The sequence below is a fragment of the Myxocyprinus asiaticus genome, chromosome 50 (assembly GCF_019703515.2).
Source record: "Myxocyprinus asiaticus isolate MX2 ecotype Aquarium Trade chromosome 50, UBuf_Myxa_2, whole genome shotgun sequence".
Classification (NCBI taxonomy): domain Eukaryota; kingdom Metazoa; phylum Chordata; class Actinopteri; order Cypriniformes; family Catostomidae; genus Myxocyprinus; species Myxocyprinus asiaticus.
In genome coordinates, this window is record NC_059393.1 from 24998000 (window position 1) to 25017937 (window position 19938).

Genomic DNA, 19938 nt, shown 5'->3' on the forward strand with positions numbered 1-19938 from the left:
CACTGATTTACTGGCAAATATGATACAAGGGGTGTTTATATTGTAGTTGAACAAACAGTGATGAACAATATGATGCCACTGGCCACCAGCTTTAAAGAGATAGTTCACCCAAAAATAACAATTATCTCATCAGTTACTCACCCTCATGCCATCCCAGATGTGTATGACTTTCTTTCTTCAGCAGAACACAAACAAAGATTTTTAGAAGAATATTTCAGCTCTGTAGGTCCATACTATGCAAGTGAATGGTGACCAGAACTTTGTAGCACCTAATATCACATATAGGAAACATAAAAGTAATCCATACGACTCCAGAGGTTAAATCCATGTCTTTAGAAGTGATATGATAGGTGTGAGTGACAAAAAGATCAATATTTAAGTCTTTTTTTACCCTAATTCTCCACTTTAACTTTCAATTTCAGATGTGAATGTGAAAATAAACAGGCACCACGTGTGACTTTCAGATGTAAAAGTGAAAGTGGAGATTTAGAATAAAATAGGACTTCAATTTTTATCTGTTTCTCACTCACCCCTATCATATAACTTCTGAAGATATGGATTAACCACTGGAGTTGTATGGATGACTTTTATGTTTCCTTTATGTGATTTTTGGGTGAACTATCCCTTTAATGTAGACTTGTAATATGCTGATTATCTGCATTTTCCTCAATTAATTGTTTGAATTTAAAGTAGCTCTCTAAAAATAACCCTTTTCAATGCAATGTTTAAAAACGATTGGCCTATGCATGGTTTCTATTAATGTTTGCCAATAAATGGCAGTTTGGCTGTCTTCTTATACTGACTGACTTGAACAGTCAGAACAACCTGTTGGCTGCACCAAAATGCACAATTTTCTTGGTTAAGAAAAAGGTAGGGTGACATTCATCCAAAAAACACTGGTGTAGTTTATCCCAGTGGAGTTTTTGGTGGTATTTGGGGCATAGGGCCTTCAGTCTGCCATGTTTTTACTGGACAGTTACATCCTATTCCTTCTCTAGTATGTCCTGATTTAAATTTCCTGCACTTGTTGCAGAAAAAACAATGCAAACCAATTTGTTATCCCTAAATCTTTTCAAAATGAGACTGAAATACCTCCTGTGGTGAAATGTTCTCTCTGCTCTTTGTGTCATTAGTAAAAGGCCAGACTCACCTGTATTCAGCTCTGTGTCTCTGAAGAGTGATCATTCGAAAGGTGATGTACCGAACTTAAGTGAGGAAACACCGGCAGCTACCAAAAGGTATTTCATGTGTGTTTCTTAAAGTTGGTCATTGAGCTACAAAGGGGTTGTCTAATATTTATCAGAGGATTCAATTCATTTCAATTTATTTGGCTTTTGACTTTTCATCAGGAGCATTTACTGAGATCATGAAACAATTTACATATAAAGCAAAGACAATCAGCAAAGAGAAGAAGCTCAAGATGTTGAGGGCAAAAAGGAGGGAAAACTTTCTGTCAAGACTGATTTAGTAGGTAACATTTAGTGTCAGTTTAGAAGAGTTTAGGGAAGGCGAAAATAAACACATCAGCTTATCTTGAAGCCTCTGCCCAAGAGATGGTACAGCAGTCTGTTAATACTCAGTTGATGGCACAGGACTCCTCCATGGCAGAATACCTCTTCTCTGTTGCATTAAGTTTCCATTGGTGGTGTTTATTTACAAGGTGGAATTATGTAAGTGAAGCAGTTTAGCATGGAGTGGATCCCAGCAGAGTCCAAACTCTTGATATACGTAGTTGCTCTCTGAAATAAAAAAGACTCTGACATTGTCTCTTTAATAAAGGTTAATGTTTGAAGAGGGATGGAACAAATTAAGATTCTAGGACAGTTTGGTGAAGTTTGCCCCCATCCAGTTGAGACTCTTTAAAGGAATAGTTCACCTAAAAATGAACATTATCTCATAATTTACTCAACCTCATGCCATCCCAGATGTGAATTATTCTTACTTCTGAAGAACACTAAAAAATAGATTTTTAGAAGAATATCTCTTTTCTGTAGATCCATACAATGCAAGTTAATGGTGACCAGAACTCCAAAAGCTCCAAGAAGGAGATAAAATCACCATAAAAGCAATCCATAAGACTCCAGTGGTTTAATCAATGTCTTCAAAAGTGATCCAGTTTGTTTTGGGTGAGAACAGAACAAAATGTAACTCCTTTTTCACTGTACATCTTGACAGCAGTCTCCTTGGCAATCGTGATTTCAAGCTTGATTACACTTCCTATAGCACCATCTAGTGCTCTACACATGCATCAAGCACTAGGAAGTGTAATAGAGCTTGAAATCATGATCCTGCCTAGAGACTGCAATGGCAAGATGGACTTTGAAAAAGGAATTATATTTAGGTCTGTTCTCACCCAAAACCAACTAGATCTCTTCAGAAGACATCGATTAAACCACTGGAGTCGTATGGATTACTTTTATGGTGACTTTAACTCCTTTTTGGAGTTCTGATCACCATTCACTTGCATTGTATGGACCTACAGAGTTAAAATATTCTTCTAAAATTCGTCATTGTGTTCTGCAGAATAAAGAAGGACATACACATCTGGGATGGCATGAGGGTGAGTAAATAATGAGACAATTTTCCTTTTTGGGTGAACTATCCCTTTAAACAGCAAGATTATGAAGTTACTTTGGTTTTCATCAAATGAAATATCAAACAAAGCAAAAGATAACAAAGGGGTCCAATTCAAACATTAGCATTATAGCTTTGTGTTAGCTAATTTCTCCTTCCAGTCATGACAAGAATAATAATGTATATACAGTAATTGGATATAACTGTACTTAATTACCATTTGTAAAGACTAAATCAATTTAAATGAAACAGAAGTAGTAAAATGCTTTTTGTTTCTGCTCTTTGTGTAATTAGTGACAGATCAGGTTCACCTGGATTCAGCTCTGTGTCTCTAAAGAGTGATCATTCGAAAGGTGATGTACCGAACTTCAGTGAGGAAACACCACCAGCTTCCAAAAGGTATTTCATGCATTTCTTGACAAAAAGTAGATTTTAACAGTACAATATGTTGAATATGGACTTGATGCCAAAACCGAAAGTCAGTTGGCATTGATTAATAAATCTAGATATTACAATGCAGGTTTATGTTCATATCAGTGTGGTGATGTTATGCGTTTCATTCAAATATTTTGTAGTTATTTTAAAACTGCATTTTCCAATAACGCTTTCTGTACTGATGAATGCTGAGAATAAGTTGATATAGCAGAGTAAAAATGTGCCATTACTGCACATGTGTCATTATTTATTGTTGTTCAAAGACCAGGTTTGGAAAGCCTTGAGATGTAATAGTTCTGTGGTCACAAAAAGCAATTCCTGCTCTCAGTGGTGATAAGGGTATAAAAACAAAAAATAAATATGTACTTTTTCTGAATGTTCTGAATTCTGTCCTCAGATTAAAAGTTGAATAATTTCGAGGGTTCACGTGACGCCATGCGAGAGACAGACGTGTGAGACACGAGCTCTGCGAACTTTGCTGGTTTTTTAATTATTTTCATGTTGTGATCCGGTGAGATTTGATACACCCAATTACATACTTGCTCTTTGAGGTAAATATGGCAAAGAAGTCAAAATTCTCAGACTCTGGAGACATTAAAAGACACTTACGTGTTCAAGCTGAGGCCTCTGACGGGACTGCGGACCAGAGACTCGATTTGGATGGCACGTCGGGAGAAGATATTCAGCGTCAGTTGTCCAACATGTCAGTGATGCTGACGAAGGTTCTTGCTGACTTGGAGGATCTCGCTGTAATACGTCGATCGATTACGGCGATGAAAACAAAATTCTCAGAGTTGTTTACAAGAGTGACAGAAGTTGAAAAACGAATCGATTATCTTGAGTCATCGGAAAGGGAATTAACCGCTAATCCACCCGCATCCAAAACAGACTTGGAATTAATTTTGGAAAAACTGGAATATTTCAAAAATATGAGCCGAAGGAATAACATACGAATTGTTGGAATTCCTGAGGATGAAGAGAGCAGAGATATGGTGAAATTCCTGGACGAGCTCTTCCCGAGTCTGCTCGACATAATGGGCCACGGGTTGGAAATCGAGCGAGCTCACAGAGTGCCTGCTCGGAGAACTGCTGAGGGAGATAGACCTCGATGCATTCTGGCCAAATTTCTGAAATCATCCGATAAAGATCTCGTGTTGCACCAGGCGAGGAGCAAAGGGAAGCTTTCTTGGAAGAACCATAGTATTTTCTTGTTCTCGGACTTTGCGAATTCCACAAGAGAGAAACGCGATTGGTTCAAGGAATGCAAGAAACTCTTACATCAGAAAAAGATCTCGTTTGCTCTGATGTTCCCGGCCAAACTGAGAATAGAAACAAAGAATGGTCGCAAAGTATTTACTTGTCAAAAACAGGCACTCTCCTCTATAAATACATTGGAGTAAGCCACTTGATGTTTCTTATATTAGTGGACTGACTCGCGGTTCAGGAACTCTATTATCTGAGGAAGCTGGGTGCCATTTTTGTTTCTTTTCGTGTTGACTCCGCCTAGCGGCTGGAGTTTGTTTTACGGCATGACTCCAAGAAATTTTGAGATTGAGAGATTTTGCATTGACGGAAGATTTTTTTTTACACTGAAGTTCCCGGCCAGATCGAGAATGGACACTTTGGATGACCACAGGATATCTATATGCTCACATAAAGGACGTCTTTTGTAAAGTTGACGGGCTGAGTAAGTTATGGTGTTTTTTTTTGTTTTTGTTTTTTGTTTGTTTTTTTGCGCGGCCTCCAAATTAGTTTGGCTCTTGATCATCTGAGGAACCGGGATACCGGTTTTGTTTTTCGCACTGGCTCTTCCTAACGGCTGGAGCTTGTTTTGTGGAATTACACAACTTCGGGACAGTTGTGGTTAAATATGTTTGTTCTTTGTGCTTATGCCTCCTAGTAGAATGATTACCTCATCTGCTGCACTCATAACAGCCAGTTCACTGAACAATTGTTTGTCTGTCCGAGGAAACTGAACGGTTTTATATCAGCTGGAGTTTATTTTGAGGAGGAACACACCTTCAAGACAGTTCTGTGAATGAATCTACATGTTTTTTCTGTTATTCTGCCTGTTGGCTGGGGTCTGTTTTACAAAGTATTTTCTGTTATTGTAATTGTGTCTCACAAAGTTTGTGCAGAAGCACCGGACTCGAGCATTCCGATGGCAAAGTTGTCGCGAGGGCTCTCGTAGGCGTACATGGACTCTTTGAGTTTGAAGGGATTGTCGCCGGTTGGTGCTTTCATGCGTGGGGTTAATGCGTATGTTTTTCTTATTTCTGTTTGTTTTGTTCCGGGGGAAGTTCGGGGTTTGATTGTTGCATTAATGGGGAAAGTGGTCTGTGTAATTTTTTTTTGACACACTCATTTTTTTTATTTTTTTTTATTATATCTATATGTCAAATGTTAATATGAATGGATTATCTCTCTCCACATGGAATGTAAATGGGTTGGGGCACCCCATAAAAAGAAGGAAGGTTATTTCTGTTCTTAAGCGCAAGAAATGTGATATAGTGTTTCTTCAAGAAACGCATCTTTCCCCGCAAGAAGCTGAAAAATTTGGGAAGATATGGGGTGGGCATGTTTTCTTTAGTGCTGGCTCAAGTAAGAGCAAGGGAGTCATTATATTGATTAATAAACATCTACAATTCAAATGTCTCAAACAGATTAAAGATAAATTAGGAAGAGTCATTGTTGTGTTAGGAGAAATTCAGGGGCAAAGGATGATTTTGGCTAATATATACGCACCTAACGCTGATGATCAGGGCTTTTTATAGATCTTGAAGGGATGTTGCAAGCTGCTGGTACCCCTCATGATATAATATTGGGAGGAGACTTTAATCTTTTGATGGACTCAGTCCTTGATCACAGTGAAGCAAAAGTGTGTAAGCCCCCTAGAGCTACATTGACACTTCACAAGATCTGTAAAAATCTTGGTCTTGTAGATATCTGGCGACTTTTGAACACATCTATACATTTTTTTCATCAGTTCATAAGATTTACTCTAGAATAGATTTTTTTTTTGTCTATTCCCTCATTTCATCTGTTGTTGATTGCTCAATTGGAAATATCTTAGTCTCAGATCACGCCCTGGTGAGTTTAGAGATATTGCCACATACAGAGAAAAGGAAATCATATAATTGGCGCTTTAATGTATCCTTTTTGCAAAATCCTGATTTTCAACAAATGTTAAAGACTGTAATCAGTGTCTATATGGAGACCAACTGGTCCTCGGTATCCTCTGTGGGCGTGGCTTGGGAGGCACTTAAGGCGGTTCTTAGAGGCCGGATCATACAGTATGCCTCATTTATCAAAAAATTCAAAGCACGAGAACTTGTGGAGTTGGAAGGAAATATTAAAAGTGCCGAGGCAGAGCTGAAGCGCCGTATGTCATCTGATGGCCTCAGAGAATTGACCCGATTGAAATACAGGTATAATACTATTCTGTCGTGGAGTTTTGGTTGTTCAGGGCAAGACAGTCATACTTTGAGTCAGGGGACAAAGCAGGGAAGCTTTTGGCTAGATATGTTAAGCAGAGAGAGTCTTTTTCTACTATTCCCTCAGTGAAATCTGCTGGTGGTGAAATTTTTACCTCAGCCATTGATATTAATAATGCTTTTAAAGAATTCTATCTTGATCTCTATAGTTCCACGTCTTCGTCTACTGATGATGATATTAGGAACTTTGTGGAACCATTAGATCTTCCTAAACTGATGAATGAGCAAAAAAATTCTCTTGATTCTGAGATAACCTTGGAGGAGCTTGACGAGGTAATCAAGTCCCTACCTACTGGTAAGGCTCCGGGGCTAGATGGTTTTGCCACTGAATTTTTTAGATCCTATGCTACAGAACTGGCTCCACTTTTGTTATAAGTTTATACTGAATCATTAAAGAATGGAAAGCTTCCACCAACCATGACACAAGCCCGGATTAGTCTGATTCTTAAAAAGGACAAAGATCCAAGCGAGTGTAAAAGTTACCGTCCAATTTACCTGATCCAGCTAGATGTAAAAATTCTGGCAAAAATTTTGGTTAACCGATTTAGTAAGGTTATGACATCTCTTATACATATAGATCAGGTGGGCTTTATTCGGGGCCACAGCTCTTCTGACAACATTAGGCGTCTCATCAACATCATGTGGTCAGTGGCGAATGATCAGACTCCGGTCGCTGCCATCTCACTTGATGTCGAAAAGGCGTTTGATATGGTAGAATGGGATTATCTTTTTAAGATTTTGGAAATATATGGGTTCGGGAGTACATTTATTGGTTGGATTGAGTTACTTTATAAACACCCTGTAGCAGCAGTACAAACAAATGGATTCATTTCAGATTATTTTACTCTGGATAGGGGCACCCGTCAGGGCTGCCCTCTTTCCCCATTATTGTTCTGTCTTGCCCTGGAACCATTAGCAGCCGCAATAAGAAAAGATGATGATTTTCCTGGGGTGATGGCGGGAGGTGTGGCGCATAAGCTTCTGCTTTATGCAGATGATATTTTAATATATGTCTCCGATCCCACTAGATCTATGCCTTGCCTCCACAGAATGATTAATTCCTTTTCCAAGTTCTCAGGATACAAAGTCAATTGGTCTAAATCCGAAGCTTTGGCTTTGACAGCATACTGCCCAGTATTGGCCTTCCAGCCAGGCGCCTTCCAGTGGCCCAAACAGGGCATTAAGTATTTGGGCATTTTATTCCCAACAAATTTGTCTGATTTAATTTTGATCCTTTAATAAAATGTTTTTCGAGCGATGTAGACAGGTGGGTTTCATTACATTTATCGATGATTGGGAAGGTTAATGTTATTAAAATGAACTGTATTCCAAAATTTAACTACTTGCTACAGTCTCTCCCTGTAGATGTCCCCCTCTCTTATTTTAAGCAATTTGATAGCATAGCGAAGTCTTTCATTTGGAGTGGTAAGCGCCCCAGAGTACATTTCAATAAATTACATAGGCCGATTGACAAAGGTGGGCTAGGCCTACCCAAGATTTTGTTTTATTATTATGCATTCAGTCTCAGACATTTGGCTCATTGGTCGCTTCCACCTGAAAGAGCCCCTCCCTGGTTCTGCATTGAACAAGAACTCCTTGCCCCTATTTTGCCATTGCACAGCCTTTCCATCAAACTAAACAGAGAAGTTAAATCACACCCCATTATTTCACATTTGCACTCAGTATGGACAAAAGTGTCCAGAGTGTTTAATTCAGATATGTATCTAAATGTTGCCTCGAGCCTATGGCTAAATCCTAAACTATGCATTGATAAGTCCCCTTTTTGTTGGTCAGAGTGGATTGCGAGGGGGGTTAATTCACTCTGTGATCTTTACGAGAGCGGTGTGATGAGATCCTTTGAAAATCTGGTTCAATATTTTGGGATCCCCAGATCTCAGTTTTTTAGGTATCTTCAGTTACGCCATTTGCTCTGTACTATTTTTGGGAGTAGCATACACCAGCCTAAAGCAGCAGATACTCTAGGAGTGGTGATTTCTGCTTTTGGAAAGGGCCATGAGGCATCAGTGTATTACTCCTTATTAATTCAGAGTCTGGGGGACGGAGTCTCAACCACTCTCAAGAGATTATGAGAGAAAGATTTACACCTGGAATTGGAGGAGAGAGAATGGGCTAGGATTTTAAAAAACATAAAAACTGCATCAAGAGATGCAAGGGTGCGCCTTATACAATTCAAGATTTTACATCGGTTCTGTTGGACCCCCTCTAAATTGTACAGGCTTGGTCTTAAAGACACCCATCTGCTGGCGATGCCAATCAGAGGAAGGAGACATGGCCCATGTTTTTTGGTGGTGCGCTGAGATTCAGGAATTTTGGTTGAAGGAACAGAGTGTTCTGTGTGACGTGTTGGGCATTCGGATTTCGTTTTGCCCCAGACTCTGTGTTTTGGGTGATGGGGCGGTCATCGACGTAGGTGATAAATACATAAATAATTGGATCCTCACTAGTGCGATGATAGGCAGGCAGATTGTTTTAAGGGGTTGGAAGTCGGTGGGAGCACCCTCAATTCGGGAGTGGTGCAAAGAGATGGGAAGGGTGGCAGCCTTCGAAGAGGTATCATGTAGAAGGCTGGGGATATGGGATTCTTTTATTGGAAAATGGGGTAGATATTTGATGTTTTTGGGGGGCTCTCGCAGTGGGTCTGTGGAGAGAAAGGTATAGTTTAGATTTGTATGTTTATTATAAGTGTATGTGTATGTATGTGTGTATGTGTATGTATGTATGTATGTGTGCATATATATATTTATGTGTGTGTGTGTGTGTGTGTGTATGTTTATGTATGTATGTGTATGTATGTATATGTGTATGCGTATATGTGTATATGTATATATGTATGTATGTATGTGTATGTATATATTTATTTATTATTTTATTCTCTGTAAATGTGTGTACTTATGTAAGACCACTGGGATGTTCGTTTGGGGTGGGGTTCTTGATCGGGGAGGGGAAGTAGTGGGTGTTAATGTCGATTCATTGTATATATGTTTTGTTTTTCTTTCTTTTGAAAATTAATAAAATGTTAATCACAAAAAAAAAGTTGAATAATTTCCATGAAAAGACAAATTACACATTGAAACAATTTAAACTATAGGTGACAGTAATGTAAAAAAAAAAAAAAAGTTTAGGAACTAGAAGAAGTAGCTTCTAGTCATTTGTTCTGATTGTTTTAGTTAAACTGTAATTGATTACTCTTAGGTTGACTTTTCTTTTCTTTAGCTAAAATTGGTCTGTGCTTACCAAAATTCCAAACACTGCCCACAGTGGCATAAGCAGTAAGAGTTATTGGGTGTGTGATCTTCATTTTCCAGGTGTAATGTCCACAGAGGGGTGCCAAAAGCGAGTTGTGAAGCAAGTTGTTTTTAGTTGGCTGTAATACAGTGAAGATGAATGCATATTTTATTAACTGTACACCCAACCCAGAGAAAATCCTGGCACTGCCCCTGGTCACTAGTGACCATGCAGAAAATATCACATGCACATCTGCAAAAACATACAATTCTTAAAATTATTTTAAAAGGAGTAGGGAACACGTGACGCCATGCAAGAAGCAGACGTGTGAATCACAAGCTCTGCGCACTTTGCTAGTTTTTAAATTATTTTCATGTTATAATCTGGTGAGATTCGATACATCCAATTACATATTTGCTCTTTGAGGTAAACATGGCAAAGAAGTCAAAATCCTCAGACTCTGGAGACATTAAAAACACTTATGTGTTCAAGCTGAAACATCTGATGGGCCTGCGAGCTGGGGACTCGATTTGGAAAGCACGTCGGGAGAAGACATTCAGCATCAACATCTCGGTGATGCTGACGAAGGTTGTTGCTGACTTGGAGGATCTCACTGTAATATGTCGATCGATTACGGCGATGGAAACAAAATTCTCTGAGTTGGTCACAAGAGTTACAGATGTTGAGAAACAAATCGATTATTTGGAGTCAACGGAAAGGGAATTATGTGATAATCCGCCCGCATCCAAAACAAACTTGGAAAACATTTTGGAAAACTGGAATATCTTGAAAATATGAGCTGAAAATATATATGAATATCTTGAAAATAAAATTCCTGAGCATGAAGAGGGCAGAGATATGGTGAAATTCCTGGACGAGCATTTCCTGAGTCTGCTTGACATAACAGGCCATAAACTGGAAATCGAGCGAGCTCACATGCCCCTATCAATCCTGGCCAAATTTCTGAGATCATCCGATATTGCACCAGGCGAGGAGCAAAGGAAAGCTTTCTTGGAAGAATCACAATATTTTCTTGTTCCCGGACTTTGCGAATTCAACAAGAGAGAAACGCGATCGGTTCAAGGAATGTAAGAAACTTTTACATCAAAGGAAGATCGCTTTTGCATTGATGTTTCCGGCCAAACTGAGAATAGAAACGAAGGATGGTTGCAAAGTATTTACATGTCCAAACAGGCACTTTCCTTCATAAATACATTGGAGTGAGTAAGCCATTTGATGTTTCTTATATTAGTGGTTTGACTCGCTGAACATACACTCGATTGTGTAGGTGCTACTGGTTGTTTAAATCCGTTTTACTATCAGAAATAATCAATAATTAATTGTTATTAATTATGGAATAATTAAATAATAATAAAATAATAATTATATAGAATTTAACTCATTAAATTCTATTCTCAGGGCACCACTCTTTGAAAAGAGAAAAATTATAGCAAATTACTGATTGAGTCTCACAAAACAAAATCTACCCTGTAGGTTGAGTATCTTAATTGTTAATCAGAATAATCAAAAAGGGGAAAAACTAGTTAAATTATTGCTATACAAATCTAATAGTAATCTAGTTACAGTTAGTTTCTAACACCAATAAAATAACAGTACTCTGAGGTAACTTGGGAGTTCTTGACGTGGCAGAGGTTGGCTTCAACACAATATTCAAACAAAACAAACAGGAGTACTTATTATAATATAACAAGATTTATTATAATCAAGCAGTAGCGAACACAGTCAATACTATCCGAATATAATCCAAAAATAAATCAAGGAAATCCTAAACTAACAGTGGAGCTATATGCTAGTGTGTGTGTGTGTGTGTGTGTGTGTGTGTGTGTGTGTGTGTGTGTGTGTATGAGTGTGTGTGTCTGTGTCCAGATGCGGTAACAAAGGAATCAAAATGGAGGATCAGGTTCAAAATGGAGGTTAGATCCAAAATGGAGCTGATACCACGTGAGGGTGGAAATGAGCGGACACACAAAGGAACTGACGAAACAGGCGGGAGAATTTGGTTCACCAGCCTGAGTCGAACATAAACCGTGGCGCCGCTCACTCAATGAATATCAGTGAGAGAGAGAGAATGAGAGCGAGAGAGTGAGGAAAAGTGCATGCAATTTAATTAAGGGTAACCGTTCGTAACAGCGGGACTGAATTACTAGTTCAGATCACTCAACAAAACAAACGTAATCCCAAAAGAAAACTAAATGCAAATCTCCCAACTCGAAACAGCAAACAGCGAGCAGAGTTTAACATACAAATATACTCAAAACATCAGCATTTAGAATAAAAAATACGATTTAGTTTCGCAAGAAAAATCACAGTTTCTAAACTAAATTTGCCCAGATATCAAGCCTTACTTGGGAAATCCTGTGTGATTTCAGTAGGGTTGTCCGTTGGAATTCCTGTTGCACTGAGCGGCCAGGAGAAACGGTCTGGATGATCCCTTGTCTTACGCGCATCAGCGAAAAGACGCGTCTCTGCTTTATTCTTCGGATCCAGTGATAGAGAAGAATGCAGAAGGTAGTCAACGTTGAATGAAAAAGAGGGAGAAGGGAAACTGATCGCCTTTCCGTTTTTCAAAATAAATTCACTGTTGCTTTACAGTGAAACTGAACCGGTTGTTATAAGTATACTATAAGACTTGAACAAAGCTAAGTTAATCTTACTCTACCGTGGCCAAATGGTGAGGTTAGAAAAACATGGTCTCTTTGTTCTCAGTCCAAAACGGAGGGGAAACTCCTTCAGTACGTGCACAGTACAGATGTCCCTTAACAGCCAGGCAGAGCTTAGCACAGAGAGGCCGAACTACATCTGTCCGCTGGTTTTATTGACAAGATGATGCCATCGGTTGTAGGCCGCTTTTGACCAATGGCGTTTGAGACTGGGTCCATGGGCGGGACTTCGCATCCAGTTGTGAATTTGTGAAGGATCCTGGGAAACTGAGTTCAATGTCATTCCTTTGATTATAGAACAAAGGGCAATGCGGTCTCTGCTGCCATTTTGAGTGGGCTAAGGCCCTACAATTGTCTGAGGAAGCTGGGCGCCATTTTTTGTTTCTTTTTACATTGGGTCTGCCTAGCGGCTGGAGTTTGTTTTGTAGAATGACACTTCATTCAAGAAACATTTGCATTGACATAAGATCATTTTTTACACTGAAGTTCCCAGCCAGATTGAGAAGAGACACTATTGTTGACCGCAAAATATCTACATGCTCACATAAAGGACGTCTTTTATAAAGTCGATGGACTGAGTAAGTCATGGTGTATTTTTTTTTACGCGGCCTCCGAGTGAATTTGACTCTTGATCATCCAAGGAACCGAGATGCCTGTTTTGTTTCTTTTCATGCTGGTTTCGCCTAGCGGCTGGAGTTGGTTTTGTGGAATAACACTTCTTTGGGACAGTTGTGGATGGATCTGTTCGCTCTTTGTGCTTATGCCTCCTGTTGGCTGGAGTTTGTTTTTGTGGAGTATTTTTAAGGGACAGTAGAATGATTACATCATCTGCTGCACTCATAACAGCTGGCTCACTGAACAATTGTCTGTCTGTCCGAGGAAACTGAATGGCTTTATATCAGCTGGAGTTTGTTTTGTGGAGGAACACACCTTCAAGACAGTTCTGTGAATTAATCTACATGTTTCTGTGTTTATTCTGCCTGTTGGCTGGGGTTTGTTTTACAGAGTATTTTCTGTTATGTAATTTTGCCTCACAAAATTTGTGCAGAAGCAACGGACTTGAGCAATCCAATGGCAAAGTTGTTGGGGGTTCTCGTAGGTGCACATGGACCTTTTGAATTTAGAGGGATCGACACCAGTTGGCGCTCTCATGCATGGGGTTAATGCGCACGTTTTTCTTTTTTCTGTTTGTTTTGTTCGGGGGGAAGCTCGGGGTTTGATTGTTGCACTAATGGGGAATGTGGTCTGTATAATCTTGTTTTTGACACACAATTAATATTTTTTTTATCAATATGTCAAATGTTATTATGAGTAGGTTATCTCTTTCCATATGGAATGTGAATGGGTTGGGGCACCCCATAAAAAGAAGGAAGGTTATTTATTTTCTTAAGCATAAAAAATATGATGTGTTTCTTCAAGAAATGCACCTTTCTCCGCAGGAAGCTGAAAAATTTGGGAAGATATGGGGTGGACATGTTTTCTTTAGTGCTGGCTCAAGAGTAGGGGAGTCATTATATTGATTAATAAACATCTACAATTCAAATGTCTCAAACAGATTAAAGATAAATTAGGAAGATTCATTATTGTTTTAGCTGAAATTCAGGGGCAAAGGTTGATTTTGGCTAATATCTACGCACCTAATGCTGATGATCAGGGCTTTTTTATAGATCTTGAAGGGATGTTGCAAGCCGCTGGTACCCCTCATGATATAATATTGCGAGGAGACTTTAATCTTTTGATGGACTCAGTCCTTGATCATAGTGAAGCAAAAGTGTGCAAGCCCCCTAGAGCAACATTGATGCTTCACAGGATGTGTAAAAATCTTGGTCTTACAGATATTTGGAGACATTTGAACCCATCTGGTAGGGGCTATAATTTTTTTTCATCAGTCCATAAGATTTATTCTAGAATAGATTTTTTTTATATATATCTAAATCTCTCATTTCATATGTTGTTGACTGCTCAATTGGAAACATTTTAGTCTCAGATCACGCCCTGGTGAGTTTAGGGGTGTTGCCACATACAGAGAAAAAGAAATCATATAGTTGGCGCTTTAATGTATCCTTTTTGCAAAATCCTGAATTCCAACAAATGTTAAAGGCTGAAATCAATGTCTATATGGTGACCAACTGGTCATCAGTATCCTCTGTGGGCATGGCTTTGGAGGCACTTAAGGTAGTTCTTAGTGGTCGGATCATACAGTATGCCTCATTCACCAAAAAATCCAAAGCATGAGAACTCATGGAGTTGGAAGAGAATATTAAAAGTGCTGAGGCAGAGCTGAAACACTGAATGTCGTCTGATGGCCTCAGAGAATTTACTTGTTTGAAATACAGATATAATACTATTTTGTCACGAAAGGTGGAGTTTTGGTTATTCAGGGCAGGAAAACTTCTGGCTAGATATATAAAACAGAGAGAGTCTTTTTCTACCATTCCCTCAGTGAAATCTGCTGGTGGTGAAATATTTACCTCAGCCATTGATATTAGTAATGCTTTTAAAGAATTCTATCTTGATCTTTATAGTTCCACGTCTTCATCTACCGATGAAGATATTAGGAACTTTGTGGAACCATTAGATCTCCCTAAATTGACGACTGAACAAAAAAATTCTCTTGATTCTGAGATAACACTGGAGGGGCTTGACGAGGTAATTAAGGCCTTACCTACAGGCAAGCCTCCGGGGCCAGATGGCTTTGCCACTGAATTTTTTAGATCTTATGCTACAGAACTGGCTCCACTTGTTAGAAGTTTATACGGAATCACTAAAGAATGGAACGTTTCCCCCAACCATGACACAAGCCCGGATCAGTCTGATTCTTAAAAAGGACAAAGATCCAAGCGGGTGTAAAAGTTACCTTCCAATTTCCCTGATCCAGCTAGATGTAAAAATATTGTCAAAAATTTTGGCTAACTGATTAAGTAAAGTTATGACATCTCTTATACATATAGATCAGGTGGGTTTATTCGGGGTCGTAGCTCTTCTGATAATATAAGGTGTTTCATCAATGTGGTCAGTGTCGAATGATAAGTCTATGGTCACTGTCATCTCACTTGACACCGAAAAGGCGTTTGATATGGTAGAATTCGATTATCTTTTTAAGATTTTGGAAATGTATGGGTTTGGGAGTACATTTATTGGTTGGAATAAGTTACTTTATAGACACCGTGTAGCAGCAGTACAAACAAACAGATTAATTTCAGATTATTTTACTCTGAATAGGGGCACTCGGTAGGGTTGTCCTCTTTCCCCATTATTGTTCTGTCTTGCCCTGGAACCATTAGCAGCCGCAATAAGAAAGGAAGATGATTTTCCAGGGGTGGTGGCGGGAGGTGTGGCACATAAGCTTCTGCTTTACGTGGATGATATTTTATTATTCGTCTCTGACCATACTAGATCTATGCCTTGCCTCCACAGAATGATTAATTCCTTTTCCAAGTTCTCAGGATACAACGTCAATTGGTCTAAATCCGAAGCTTTGGCTTTGAGAGCATACTGTCCAGTGACGGCCTTTCAGCCAGGCGCCTTCCAGTGGCCCAAACAGGGCATTAAGTATTTGGGTATTTTATTCCCAGCAAATTTGTCTGATTTACTTAAAGTTCATTTTGACCCTTTAATAAAAAGGTTTTCAAGCGATGTGGACAGGTGGGCTTCATTACATTTATCGATGATAGGGAAGGTTAATGTTATTAAAATGAATTGTATTCCAAAATTCAACTACCTGTTACAATCTCTCCCTATAGATGTCCCCCTCTCTTATTTCAAGCAATTTGATAGCATAGCGAAGTCCTTCATTTGGAATGGTAAACGTCCCAGACTACATTTCAATAAATTACATAGGCTGATTGACAAAGGTGGGCTAGGCCTACACAAGATTTTGTTTTATTATTACGGATTCGGTCTCAGACATTTGGCCCATTGGTCACTTCCACCTGAGAGAGCCCCTCCCTGGTTTTCTTTTGAACAGGAAGTCCTTGCCCCTAACGTTTCACTGACAGAGAACGCTTGCAGGTCACCTACCCTCTTGATGGAAGTGAGTGCGGTCAGAAGGGCAGTCTTCAAGGAGAGTGCCTTAAGCTCGGCTGACTGCAAAGGCTCAAAGGGGGCTCTGTAGACCCTGAAGAACTACAGAGAGGTCCGATGAGGGAACGAGGCGCGGTCTGGAGGGATTCAGCCTCCAGGCACCTCTTAGGAACCTGATGATCAAGTCGTGCTTCCCTAAGGACTTATCATCGACTGCTGCTATGGCGGCAACATACACCTTCAAGGTGGAAGGGGACAGCCTCCCTTCCAACCTCTCCTGCAGGAAGGAAAGCACTGATCTGACTGCACATCTCTGGGGGTCTTCCCGACAGGAAGAACACCACTTAGCGAACAGATGCCACTTAAAGGCATACAGGCGCCTCATAGAGACATGGAGATTCCAGAGGTCTGGGTGCGGGTGCCAGATGGTGCCCCGTCCAGACCTGAGAAAGAAAGTCCTTCCTCCGGGGAATTTGCCAGGGGGGAGCTGCCGTGAGGAGCGTGAGGTCCGAGCACCACGTCTGGGTGGGCCAGTAGGGTGCTACCATGACAACCTGCTCCTTGTCCTCCCTGATCTTGCACAGGGTCTCTGCAAGCAAGCTCACTGGGGGAAACGCATATTTGCGTATGCCAGGGGGCCAGCTGTGTGCCAGCACATCTATGCCGAGGGGGGCCTCGGTCAGGGCGTACCAGAGCGGGCAGTGGGGAGGATTCTTGGGAGGCGAACAGGTGCACCTGTGCCTGTTGAATCGACTCCAAATCAGCTGGACCACCTGAGGGTGGAGTCTCCACTCTCCCCTGAGGGTAACCTGTCGTGACAACGCGTCCACTGTAGTGTTGAGGTTGCCCGGGATGTGAGTGGCTTGCAGCGACTTGAAGTGCTGCTGACTCCAGAGGAGGAGACGGCGGGCGAGTTGTGACATACAATGAGAGTGCAGACTGCCTTGGCGGTTGACATATGCTAACGTTGTCGTGTTGTCTGTCTGAATTAACACGTGCTTGCCCTGGATCAACGGCCGAAACCTCTGCAGGGCGAGCAGAATTGCCAACAACTCGAGGCAGTTGATGTGCTAATGCAGTCGCAGACCCGTCCAGAGGCCGGCGGCTGCGTGCCTGTTGCAAACAGCACCCCAGCCCGTTTTGGAGGTGTCTGTCGTGACCACAACGTGCCTGGAGACCAGTTCTAGAGGAACACCTGCCCGTAGAAACGAGAGGTCGGTCCAAGGGCTGAAAAGATGGTGATAGACTGGCGTGATGACCACGCGACGTGTCCCGTGGCGCCATGCCCATCTCGGGACTCGAGTCTGGAACCAGTGCTGAAGCGGCCTCATATGCATCAACCCGAGCGGGGTGGCCACCGCCGAGGATGCCATATGCCCCAGGAGCCTCTGAAAAAGTTTCAGTGGAACCGCTGTTTTCTGTTTGAACACCTTCAAACAGGCCAGCACCGACTGGGCATGCTCGTTCGTAAGGCGCGCCGTCAAGGAGACCGAGTCCAACTCCAAACCGAGAAAAGAGATGCTCTGAACTGGGAGGAGCTTGCTCTTTTCCCAGTTGACCTGAAGCCCTAGTCGGCTGAGGTATGAGAGCATCAGGTCCCTGTGTGCGCACAACATGTCTCGAGAATGAGCTAGGATTAGCCAGTCGTCGAGATAGTTGAGAATGCGAATGCCCACCTCCCTTAACGGGGCAAGGGCAGCCTCTGCAACCTTCGTAAAGATGCGAGGAGACAGGGACAGGCCTGTTCAGCGGCACCGTAGGCCTTGGCTGTCAGAGACTATGTAAACCTACAGGCCTTGGATGGGGGCTTTTGGGCACCCGCGCCAGGTGGCGGCGCTCTGCGGGCATAGGTGCACCGCGAGCGCCTTTATCCACCGGGGGATTGCCGAATAGCCCTTGGCCGCCCCACCATCGAGGGTAGTGAGGGCGGGGAAGCTGAAAAGATCGAGACCGGGCAGTAAAAAGTGCCTCCCGCGACCTTGTCAGCTCTTCATGCACTTCCGGGAAGAAAGGAACGGGGGCAGGGCATGGCTTTGAGTGGCGCCGCGAGCCCAGGAACCAATCATCGAGCCACGAGGGTTCAGGGAAGTGCAGTGAGTTCCACTCTAGCCGACACTCACGGCTGCCCAGGAAAGCATGTCGTCATCTCCGCGTCAGCCTGTGACTGGGCAATCATCCCCAAAGGGAGGAGCCCAGCTGAGGCTTCCGACTGGATGAGCCTGCTCTCCAATGCTGCGCTCGAGAGCTCATCACTTTCGCGGGCTCCGAATAAGAGGTCGAACTCGCCATGAGACGAGCCGGCGGACTCTTCCAGAAGCCCGATCGGGGCAGACGAGCATGCTGGGAATGGGAGGTCTGCGGGGGGATACCCAGCGGAGGCGGGGTGCCCCCAGTGCTAGCCGCGCTGACCTCATACCCGTGGGTAAAAGGACCGAGGCGGGGAGCCTCTGGGGTGGCTTGCTTTCTTATGAAGGTGAGCCGCGACCGCAACGTTGCCATGGACATATCCTCGCAATGAGAACATGACCATCCACGAATGCTGTCTCCGCATGAGCAGTGCCCAGACACGAAAGACAGTGACGTGACTGTCAGAAGGCGAGAGATAACGAGCGCAACCAGGAATAACACACAATCGGAAAAGCATCTTTAGAAAGACGTGTCTTTAAAAAGACATTCCGTGTGTGCCGCTCTTTTAGAGAAATATACTCTTTTAGAGAAATATACTCTTTTATTTCTGCCCAAACACCCAGGGGCATTCTCTGCAGTGTACCAGTGCAGAGGGGGGAGAAGCCGCTGAAATGTGCCGTCAGATCCAGCAGAGGTGAATGAACAGTAGTAGTCAGCTCAGTGAGCATGACCGTTCGGCTCCGAAGAGAAAATCTGAATGAGTGGTTGCATACCAGCTCCTTTTATACCCGTATGTCTGGGGTAGTGGCATGCAAATACCGCTCACCAATTTTCATTGGCCTTTTATCAAAGACCAGAGGTGTCTCGGGCTCCCAAGAGTGACCCCTAGTGTCACTACATCGACACAACGTCGAGTGAGTGACAGATGGGGAACCCATGTTTTCTGGGGGTGCGTTAAGTTCCAAGGGTTTTGGTTGAGAATTCAGAATTTTGTATGTGATGTCTTGGGCACTCAGGTTTCGTTTAGCCCCAGAAATCAATGTGGAGAATAAACATGTGGAGGATTGGATCCTAACCTGCGTTATGGTTGCCAGGCAGGTGATTTTGAGGGGTTGGCAGTCGGGTGGAGCACCCCCGTTTCAGGAGTGTTGCTCGGAAATGGGGAGAGTGGCAGCCTTAGAAGAGGGGTCTTATAGAAGACTAGGGAATCCAGATTTGTTTGTAAGAAAATGGGGTGGATATTTAGCATGCTTGGAGTGTTCTTGGGTGGAATAGTGGAGAGAGAGGGGTGTGTCAGTTTGTGTGATTTTTATATTTGTGTATAAATATATGTATTTTTTTCTTCTCGTTTTTCCTCT

The 19938-nt window shown here is 42.0% G+C and overlaps 1 protein-coding gene across 3 annotated transcripts in view; it reads left to right on the forward strand.

The window, feature by feature from the left end:
- LOC127439013 (protein NLRC5-like) overlaps nucleotides 1-19938 on the forward strand; it is a 72861-nt gene that overhangs the window by 619 nt on the left and 52304 nt on the right. For 2 of the 3 annotated variants that reach the window (XM_051694979.1, XM_051694978.1), the window contains exons 2-3: nucleotides 1134-1238; nucleotides 2869-2973. In XM_051694979.1, the coding sequence (XP_051550939.1) occupies nucleotides 1134-1238; nucleotides 2869-2973 (210 nt within the window). The remainder of the gene's footprint in view (nucleotides 1-1133; nucleotides 1239-2868; nucleotides 2974-19938) is intronic. The other variant, XM_051694980.1, reaches the window with a different exon arrangement.